Raw genomic sequence first — 10,984 nt, forward strand, 5'->3', positions numbered from 1 at the left:
GATAAAAAGCTGGGTGTCATCAGCATACTGATGGTACCCTACTCCAAAACTGCGAATGATCTCACCCAGCGGTTTCATGTAGATGTTGAACAGGAGAGGCGAGAGGACCGACCCCTGAGGGACTCCGCAAGCGAGAGGCCTCGGGGTCGACCTCTGTCCCCCTGTCAGCACCGACTGCGAGCGACCCTGGAGAAAGGAGGAGAACCAACGCAGAACCGTGCCTCCCACTCCCAGTCCCCTGAGGCGTCGCAGCAAGATACCATGGTCGATGGTATCGAAAGCCGCCGAGAGGTCTAATAAGACTAGGACAGAGGAATGGCCCCTGTCCCGGGCTCTCCAGAGATCATTCATCAGAGCGACCAATGCCGTCTCCGTGCTGTAGCCCGGCCTGAAACCCGATTGGTACGGGTCTAGATAAACCGCTTCATCCAGGATCTGAGGAAGTTGGTGCGCCACCACGCTCTCAACAACCTTCGCAAGGAAGCGAAGATTGGAGACTGGACGAAAGTTATTCAAAGAGGATGGGTCCAAGGTGGGCTTCTTGAGGAGAGGTCTCACCACCGCCTCCTTCAAGGCGGTGGGGAAGTGACCCTCACTCAGAGAAGCAGAGATGACCGCTAGGAACCAGCCTCGTGTCGCCTCTCGAGCTGCATAGGCCAGCCAGGAAGGGCACGGGTCCAGTAAGCATGTGGAGGAGCTTAACCTTCTCATAATCCTGTCCACTTCCTTAGGAGTTACAGGATCAAATTCTTCCCAGATGACGTCGACAAGACTGTCCATGTCTTGTTCTTCCATCTCAGCCCAGTTGGAGTCCAGACCAGTTCGAATCCGAGCGATTTTATCCAGCAGATATTGACCAAATTCCTCGGCTCGACCCTGCAAGGGTTCCTCCCTCACCTCTTGGTTTAATAGGGAGCGAGTCACCCTGAACAAGGCAGCTGGGCGATTATCTGCGGACGCGATGAGGGTGGAAAAGTAGTTGGATTTTGCCACCCTTATCGCAGCGAGATAAGACCTGGTGAGGATTCTTAGTCGCAATCGGTCGGATTCGGATCGACTGGACCTCCAACGGCTCTCTAGGCCCCGTCTCCGACGCTTCATCTCCCGGAGCTCCTCGGTGAACCATGGGGCTCGCTGGGATCTGCGCCGGGTCAGAGGCCGCAAGGGTACAACTCGGTCCAGAGCCTCCGTGGCTGCCTTTTCCCAGGCTTCCACTAAGGCTTCCGCCGAGCTGTGAGCAGGGGGTGCATGCGAGTCCCTAAGCGCTGCCTGGAACTTATCAGGGTCCATTAGGCGCCTAGGGCGGTACCATCTGACTGGCACCGTGCACCCACGGTGGGGGGTGGCAAGGGGGAAGTCTAGCCGCAGGAGGTGGTGATCGGTCCATGACAGGGGCGTAACAGTTGTGGCACCCCCACCGACATCATCACGCCACCGTCCAGACAAGAACACCAAGTCTGGGTTGTGGCCTCTCTCATGAGTCGGCCCAGAAATTATTTGCAACAGGTCCATGGCCGTCATGGAAGCCATGAACTCCCGAGCCAGTTCGGACGATCCTCCCAGGGACGGTAGATTAAAGTCGCCCAAGACCATGAGTCTTGGGAATTCAACCACCAACCCTGAGAGGACATCGAGTAGCTCGGGTAGGGCCGCCGCTGCACGATTAGGTGGTAGGTACGCCAGCAGCAGACCCAGCTGCGCCCCTGGGCCGAATCTCAGTAGGAGAGACTCACACCCGACCATCTGAGGGACGGTGGTCTCTCGCGGGCTAAGGGATTCCCTGATGATAACTGCCACTCCCCCGCCCCTCCCATGAGCCCGGGGCTGGTGCAGTACCTGGAAACCTGGCGGGCAGAGGTCAACCAGAGGAACACCCCCCTCTGGGCCCAGCCAGGTTTCCGTGATGCAGGCCAGGTCCGCATGCTCACTCTCCAATAGGTCACGAATGAGGTGAGCTTTGTTGGCTGCGGACCTTGCATTCAGGTAGACCAGCCTCAGCATGGGAGGGTGCGCACCTTTGCTCCCGGGTCCTCCGGGGGAGAACAGAGGGTCGGAGCGTCTCACCGCCTTTACAGAGCGGAGATGACACTCCCGGTGACGATACGGCCCTCTGTCTGTGCACCTTCTGCCATTCCCCACCATCCTAGGGATGGGACGTTCGTCAGTACGCCACTGGGTGTTATCGGCGACTGGCCCTCGTTGTACGCCGTCGCGAACGGCCGTGGGCCTGGCATGCGTTATGGTGGTTGGAAGGTGTGCCTTTCCCGCGCAACCATAGTCTCCTCCCTCCCCCCTCCCTAACCCCACAAAAAACTTAGCTAAGAACTTAATCAGGGGCCTCTTGATGGGAATGTGCTGGAGGCCCCTGACCCTGCCCGGCCATCTCTCAGAGGCCCAGTGGTTGGGCCCGTCATCAAGATTGGATGTGATGCAGGCGGGTCGCACCCAGGAGAGTGGGGAACCCCTGAGGGCGTGCAGTGCTATGCTAGAGTATTGAACGGGCATAGTCACAGGTGGTTCCAGGAAGGCTGTCCCCTGGATGGTGAATTTGCAGGAGGGTCGAGCCGGGTAGGTGCGTATCTGGATCGTCGCCCTGCCACTGCCACTTGGCCGGGCGAACCCCCAGAAGCAGGCCACTCCTCATCCTCTCACGATGGGTTGTGTCTCTGCTTCCGGAGGTGGTCCAGAACGTACTCTGGGTGAGGCATACCCCATAGAGCTCTCACCACTATGGGGTAGCAGGTGTATGGCCCAGCCACTCTGCCACCGTGGCTAGCACCCAGGCCCGTTATGTCCTGTGGGGAAAGAATGGGCAAAGATGGGTGAGAATGGGCAGAAGGCAGGATGGAGGGATCCATTAATTGGCGTCAGCTCCGGTGGTTCAGCCGCCCCAAACAGTTCCCTCCCTGATCCTCTGGGCGTTGTTCCCGGCCGCAGTTCCATGGCCCCTATTGGTTGGGGACCGTCCAGAGCGTGGCATCTCAGAGGTACGGGAGTCCCTGGTGTCATGCCCCTGGTTTTGCCGTCTCCGATCAAGATGTTTCGAGGAGGTGGGTCGGGCCGTCGCCTCCATTGTCCAGCGTCTCCTTTGGTGCGCATCTTTCGGAGGCACCGCCGTCCAGGGGCAGCCCACGGTGGTCGAGACGCCGCACCGCTGCTCTTACCGCCGAAGATGCCGCCGCCATCCGGGAGCCGGTCAGGGGCAGAGCAGAGCCTTCGGCCCCTCCTGTATGGCTGCGAGGGCTGCCGTGGTCCAGGGTTGTTGTGGTCCAGGGGCGGTCTCTCACCTCCGGCGCCGCCGATGCCTCCGCCTCCGCCACCCAGCTGGTCCAGCTGGTCCGCGGCGTCTCCGCTGATAACCTGGAGACGCCGCCGTCGCCCGGGAGCCGGTGGGGGGGGCCGGGGCAGAGCAGAGCCTCCGGCCCCTCCTGGATGGCTGCGACGGCTGCCGTGGTCCAGGGGCGGGTCTCTCACCTCCGGCGCCGCCGATGCCTTCGCCTCCGCCACCCAGCTGGTCCAGCTGGTCCGCGGCGTCTCCGCTGATAACCTGGAGACGCCGCCGTCGCCCGGGAGCCGGTGGGGGGGGCCGGGGCAGAGCAGAGCCTCCGGCCCCTCCTGGATGGCTGCGACGGCTGCCGTGGTCCAGGGGCGGGTCTCTCACCTCCGGCGCCGCCGATGCCTTCGCCTCCGCCACCCAGCTGGTCCAGCTGGTCCGCGGCGTCTCCGCTGATAACCTGGAGACGCCGCCGTCGCCCGGGAGCCTGTGGGGGGGCCGGGCAGAGCAGAGCCTCCGTCCCCTCCTCGATGGCCAGGGGGGGGGCCTGGAGGCGCCCCGCCGCCACCGCCATGTTACTATATATTCAATATGTTTTCCCACCAGAGTGAATTAAGTAAGAGGGTTTACAGGTAATTTGGTCATCTTTTGAACAATTTCATCTATGCCTGGGTAAATTCAAGCATCTTTTTAAATTTATACTTAGTGACCTATATCAAAGTATGAGCATTACATGCTATTACATTTTATCATACATGACATATAGAATTCGTTACAATTCTAGTATCCTAATGCATCAGCAGCATATTGATCTACGTTATTCTTGCTTTTTTACTAGTCAATGCTATCTGTAATTTACTTAGCGTTACAGCTTGTTCTTGGTTTCTTTTGGGAACTAATTTAAATAGAGCAAACCACGATCCTTATTTCACTTTAAAAGAGTTTTGTTAGCCAGGCTCACTCACAGAAAGATTCACAGGGTGCCAGAAAAAGCTTAAAAACTACATATAGCCATCCAGCAATATAAATTGACATAATAATATATAAATCAATGCTGGCTTTTATAATATTAAATGAACTTGTAAAGTTTATATTTACTTTCTAATAGACCAGGACTATGTCTACAAAACACATATGCTGGGTACTCATATTAGCCAATAGATAAGAAAAAAGGCAGGATTTCAAGGGAGAGAGGAGAAAAGGAGAAATGTAGCACACTTGCCTGCTTGTAATATGTCTCATACAGAGGGTTACTGGCGGAGAGCTAGAAAAAAAGGGAGAAATGCAAGTTATTCTCGCACACAGCCAGATCTACTCACTGTAATGCAGAATTCTACAACTTTGCAGATTGGCGGGGGAAAAGGATAGTTCCATGCAAGTGGTGGTAAAGTGCATGTGTGCATGTAGGCACAAGCAAGAGGCAGGCATGCGCGCCTGCTGCTCACACAAGTGAGGATGCAGCCCAGTTCCAAAGGATTCAAGGTCCAGTAGTGGGCTGCAGCCTGGGGGTTGGGGACCCCTACTTTAATGGGTCCAGCTCTATTTCTGCTTGGAACCTTCTAAAAATGCCCCCCCACACCAGTTTTTTTTAAAAATAAATGGCTTAGTGCAAGAATAGGGAGAGGTATGAATAAAGTTGAAAGGTCCTTCATAGGAATCGCATGATGATCTATTTGTAGCCAGCCAGAACAGGTCTAAAGATGCTGCCTACCATCTCAGCTTCTCATTTTCTGACTGCAATAACATATCATTCACTTGCCCTCCAAAGAATTATCAATGGACAAACATTTCTTTCTTTAAACAGGCACAAGGAGAGTTCAGTTGCAATAAAGGACTTCCCACTGTTCTCTAGTTTGAGTTCAGTCAAAATAACACCCAAAAGCAATATTTGGCTTTCTCTGAGAAAGCATACAGTAGCTGCATGGTGCTCCAGTAGTGGATGATAAATACAGATAACATTAAAAAATATATCAGTTACTGCACATTCTTTTTATTTCAGTTAGCAAGAAAGACAAAGGAAAGAAAGACAGCCGCCTTGGTTGAGCTTAACAAAGATAGAATGAGACAACAAAGCATTAAGAAGCTATCACTTAGAAACTGAACTAACAACATTTTTTTTTTCACAAGACCAGGAGTAAGCCCTGAAACTCAGAACGGGAACAGAATGCTATGGAAACAAGAGAGGGAACACATGGAAGTTCCACTCTTATCCTCACTATGCAATGCTAGAATACCATTATCACACAGCTCAGGTGAAGTGCAAAATTGCCACAGAATTTCACCACATCCCTCATTCTGATATTGCTAAGTTACATCCCCATCCCCAAACAACGAATAAGTTTTACTTCTGCTTTATGCACAATTGGTTGGTACTTAATTTCTGGTAGTCCTTGACTTATTTTGATTATGTGACCACAGGGATCAATGGTCTTAAACGTGAAAAACAGTCACAAGTCACTTTATTCAGTGCCACTTAACTTTCAATGGTCAGTAAATGAATGGTTATATGTCAAGGACTACTAATATACACATATGCCTCCCTTCTACAAACCGTCTATCTATATTTGACTTCTGTTCTAATCCGCTTCAGACAGCCTGATCAATTATTAGTGATAATGGAAGTTGTATCCAGATATGTCCTTCTGGAAAATCTCATGAACCCCAATTCAGGCTTAACTGAATGACTTTCTTTTATTCTTCTTTACTATCTGAAAGGCAAACAGAACTCACAGTGTAAGGTAATCATGAAGAGCTATGCAGCTGTCTTTATGATTCTTCATCATCCAATGTGTAAAATAAAGGCTAACCACATATCATCATGAATACTCATTCTGTTATGCAGAACTGTGGCCTACCATTTGGTTTTAATGCTGTGCTAAATCACCAACAATGATCCCTATGGTCAATATCAACAATGTTTCCTCTGGTTCTCCAGCAAGAGACAGAAATCTAAATTTTATCTGCCTCGAAGGGTGGGAAAGAAATGCAAGGTCAAAAAAGATTCTTTTTGCTCAAGACAAATGATAAGCTGTAACTAAGAGCTCTGATTAATGGGCAGCCCAGTACAAGTTCTCATCCTACAGAATACTGGTGTTCAACAATCAATTTTATTTCCCACAATGAACGTGTGATATCTTTGGCGATGTATGGACGCTACAATCGCTCATACAAAACCTATCCACATACACCCTCTTCAAGAACTGCTACTCAACAGAGCCTAGACAAAAACTCCTCTTTGTCTCTGTAATTGGCAGAATCTACAGCATTAATAAATTCAGCATCAGTGTGTAAACTTGCAGGGGAATATCATCAGAACACCAGAAAGTGCCTTCTACAATCTATTATTAGGTAGATAAAAAAAACATTTGCAAGGATGGTCTAATTAGGAGCAAAATACCTCAGCCTATCGCCAATTTTCATTATATCAGAAAAAAATGGAGGATGGGAAAAAGGTCCACATTAAATAATAAAGAAACCCAAAGGATTCAAGGGGGAGGATATTTTGCCTGGGCCTCTTCCTCTGTACACCCCTTGGAATTTACAAGCCAGAATGAGATGCATCCAAAGCTTCCAGAAGCGCTTGGCTTCAAAACACCCTTTCTGAAAAGAGCAATTTATAACTGACTGGTTGTGCTTGACATCTGGGCTATGCGTGGTTCTGGGCTTTTCTGCAAGCAGAGCCAACATGGAGATGCTTTCTCTGCTAGACAGCAGCCATTAACTTTGCAGGAATACAAATCAGCCTGGGCAGAAGCAGTATTCAGGGTTCTAAGGACTTTGGGTCCGTGTCCAAAACAGGAGCCTGGAAAACAGCACTTGGCATCAGGCATATGATTCTCGCTTGAACCAGAATGAGTTCAGAAGGAATGCTCTTAGCAGCATTATTTATTAACATGCATGCAACAAATCTACGCGTTATCTATATAGAAATTGCTGGATTTTCTTTCATATACATAGAACCCTGGATCAGCTTCCCTCCAAGAGAAAGATATGTTTCTTTTTCTGAGTACTCATGACACATTCCATACACCAGAGATCCCGCCGCCGTCTTCTTTTATGGCTGAAGGTTTACTGTGTACTATTTCATTTGGGGGGGGAAAAGCCTCATTAAAGCCCAGTTATAGTCTTAGAATAATTAAAAAGATCTGTCTCCTGGCATGACTGAATTTTTGCTCAATTAACAATTATCCCTAAGAACCTGTTCCTATTTTTTTTTTTTTTGCTAAACTTCCGGATTTAACCAAGACAGAAAGGAACACACCAATCCTGGATTTTGTTTCCCCATGTAACCCTACCAGTCATTTATCAGAGTTCATCATCCAGGGTTGCACAACACCCCTCCCTTATTGTGACAGACCATATCCGGCAGAGCAGCCAGCTCAGTGTCAGAGGCCATTGTATATTCTCCCCAGCCTTGCACTAAATTCCATCCCTTGCAATCTAGTAAGAAAATTCTTCTGTGGCTGAAGCTGCCTGCTCTAGGGAACCGAAACTTCCCTTGAACTTCAGTGCAGAATCCAGGCAGCTTCTGTAGGCCATTGAGCCACTTTTTAATGGCACCTGAATTAGGCTGCAGGTTATGAGGACCACAAAAAAGTATCTTCAACTATTGCAGGTTACAGACTATTTTCTCCAAAGAAGATCTCTTGGTACGGCGTCTACAAATACAGTCAGGTCCTCAAGACAGTATTCTCCAAGGACTTTGTAATTATTATATTTCAATCCCTAGTTCTTACGTTATGGCTAACATGGCTTTTAAATTTGGTGGCATTGTGTAGCTTTTTGCCAAATAAGTTTATGATGTTTTGGCCTTCTCTTACAAAATGTACAGTATTCCATAGGCTATTATTTGACAATGTGATCCTCAGATATATTTTAATTGCTTATATGTCATTGTTAAATTGTTTGTTATTCAGTGGGAAATACAAGCCCTAAAAATCCTCATACTTCCCGAGATGGCCACTGAAATGCTGGACAAAGCAGAGCATAAGCTGTGAGGTCTACAGCCTGACTACACCCATCTTTATCTGGAAATGATTTTTATTTGGCTTAATTTCTAGGTTTCATTCACCAAGCTTTGTAATGTTTTCCCAGAAGGAAAAACACCATCTGCTTGAATTGATCCCACTTCAGTCTTTTGGTTTGTACTGGGCTTCCCAAATGTCCCAGTGTTTAAACTGAGTAAATTCTCAATGTTCAGTTCCAGCTGGGTTCTACCTCTGGAAACATCCAAGGGTACAAACTGGATCATCCGAGTCCTACTTTTCTAAGAAAATATGCTTCTGCGGCTTGAATTGGCAGCGCTTAAACTCTTCAGCGCCTATGAAGCGTCTCTCCAAACATGCACACCCACTGCTCCGCGGAGGCAAAAGCTACATTTATGTGCAACAGCGGTCCTTCTATTAAATCCTGGCCTAGAGCAGCGTTTCCCAACCTTAGGAACTTGAAGATGCGTGGACTTCAACTCCCAGAATTCCCCAGCCAGCATAGCTGGCTGGGGAATTCTGGGAGTTGAAGTCCACGCATCTTCAAGTTCCTAAGGTTGGGAAACGCTGGCCTAGAGGACTTCCAGCCCCCTTCTCTTCTCCACTGTAGCATCCCAGCCCGCTATACTCGCGGACAAGATTTCTTTCCAACAGCCCTGTGAGGTAGGCTGGGCTGGGTCACTCGCGTATTAAGAAGAGGCTTCTCGGCCGTGGCCCCCCCCCTTCAGGTGGCGACGGGACCCTCCGCGTGCCAGTCGTAGAGGCAGCACAGCTGTCCCCTCTCAGGGCTGAGTTGCCTGACCCCTTTCCGACGGCGAGGACGCCTGGCCTTGCCGGTTCCCTCCCGGTCAGCGCCCGACGCTCCGTCCTTTCCTGGGAAGGAAAAGAACGGACGCCCCTCCCGCCCGAGAGACCACCTCCCATCAAGGTCGCGTGTTTTGCGGGGAGGCGGCGGCGGCTGCCTTCCCCTCCCCGGCTCTGCTTCTGACTCACGGCGGGAGTCGCTCTGCTTTCTTGAATGGCGACTGCTCTTCCTCCCCTTCTTCCCGCCGCCATTCTCCCTTCTCATCCCTCCGCCGCCCTTCCTCTCGGTTCCCTACCTGCGCGCCGCCGCCGAGGGGGCCGAGCGCCGCCATCTTCCTCCTCCTCCTCCTCCTCCTGGGAGGGGAGCGGCCAGAGAGGGACGGGGGCGTGGCCACGAGGAGTACAGCAACAGCGAACGCAGGGCCAGCGCCGCCAGGCGACCAGCCGAGGAAGCGCTGAAAGAATCCCCGCCCAGGGTCGCTTCTGAAGGTCCGCGGAGGATGCTCTGTCTGGCCCCTGACTTGCTTTCCTGCTGGGAGGCGAGTCTGCCGCCCTGGGCAGCCTGCCCAGCTCCACTCGTGCAGGAGGGGTGTCTAAGCTGTTGCTGCTGCTGCTGCTGCCTAGAACAGGCCTTTTCAACTTTTTCACAGATTGTACCACTTATAAAGGTAAAGGTTCCCCCGCACATGCGTGCTAGTCGTTTCCTACTCTAGGGGCCGGTGCTCATCTCTGTTTCAAAGCCGAAGAGCCAGCGCTTGTCCGAGGACATATCCGTGGTCATGTGGCTGGCATGACTAGACGCCAAAGGCTCACAGAACGCGGTTACCTTCCCACCGGAGTGGTCCCTATTCTTCTACTTGCATTTTTACGTGCTTTAGAACTGCTAGGTTGGCAGAAGCTGGGACGAGTAACGGGCACTCACTCTGCTACGCGGCACTCGGGATTTGACCCGCCAAACTGCCGACCGTCTGATTGACAAGCTCAGTGTCCTAACCCACTGAGCCACCGCGTCCCTTTTACCACTTATAGGATATGGCAATATCCAAGTACCACCAGTCGCCTAGCAAGGAGTCAAAAACTTGATGACCAAAAAAAGGGAAAAAAGTGATAAAGTACAGGTAGTCCTCAACTTACAATTGTTCACTTAGTGACTGTTCAAAGTTACTACGGCACTGAAAAAGTGACTTATGACCATTTTTCACACTTATGACCGTTGCAGCATCTCCAGGGTCAATCTACATTTGGATGCTTGGCAACTGATTCATATTTATGATGGTCAGTGTCCCAGGATCATGTGATCCCCTTTTGCAACCTTCTGGCAAACAGTCAATGGAGAAACCAGATTCACTCCTTTTATATCCCCTCCTCTCTCCTCCCTCTTTTATATTTTCTCTCCCTTTCTTTTATATCCTCTTTTCTCTCCCCTTTTATATCCTCCTCTCTCTTCTTTTATATCCTCTCCCCTCCTTTTATATCCTCTCTTCTCTTCCCCCCTTCTTACAGTATATCCTCTCTTCTCTTCCCTTTTTATATCCTCTCTTCTCTCCCCTCCCTTTTCTCTTCCGTGCACCTCCATCTGATTCCTCTCAAGGCTGCCCTTCTCCCTCTCTTTTGCAGTCCCCTTCTCTTTGTCTCTTTTTTCCCTTTCCCTCTCCTGCCAAAATCTTCTTTTATAGCAGGCATGTCAAACTGCTGGCCCACAGGCCGCATGCGTCTTGCCAAAACCGTGCCCACCCCATTGCCAGGAATGGGAAAAAACTCACGATAGGTCACACGATGTCACATGACATTGCGAGTTTGACATGCCTGTTTTATAGCGTCTCCTCTCTCCCCCTATTTTCTCTTCGGTGTATGCCGGAAGTGCTGATCCTGGGGCTTCTGTCTCGCCCCTGCAGCCCTGTTGAAGCGTGTGCCGATCCTG

At 50.6% G+C, this 10,984-nt stretch overlaps 1 protein-coding gene across 5 annotated transcripts in view; it reads right to left on the minus strand.

Annotated features, from left to right (window-relative positions):
- The window catches only part of EPS15L1 (epidermal growth factor receptor pathway substrate 15 like 1), a 58,615-nt gene extending 49,205 nt beyond the window's left edge, over positions 1 to 9,410 (minus strand). For all 5 annotated transcript variants that reach the window (XM_083348280.1, XM_083348281.1, XM_083348282.1 and 2 more), the window contains exons 1-2: positions 9,360 to 9,410; positions 4,497 to 4,538 (exon numbers count right to left, since the gene is read on the minus strand). In XM_083348280.1, the coding sequence (XP_083204406.1) occupies positions 4,497 to 4,538; positions 9,360 to 9,395 (78 nt within the window). In that variant the 5' untranslated portion in view covers positions 9,396 to 9,410. The remainder of the gene's footprint in view (positions 1 to 4,496; positions 4,539 to 9,359) is intronic.
- Positions 9,411 to 10,984: the final 1,574 nt, after the last annotated feature.

Source organism: Vipera ursinii (genome assembly GCF_947247035.1).
Source record: "Vipera ursinii genome assembly, chromosome: 1".
In the NCBI taxonomy this organism is placed as follows: Eukaryota; Metazoa; Chordata; class Lepidosauria; order Squamata; family Viperidae; genus Vipera; species Vipera ursinii.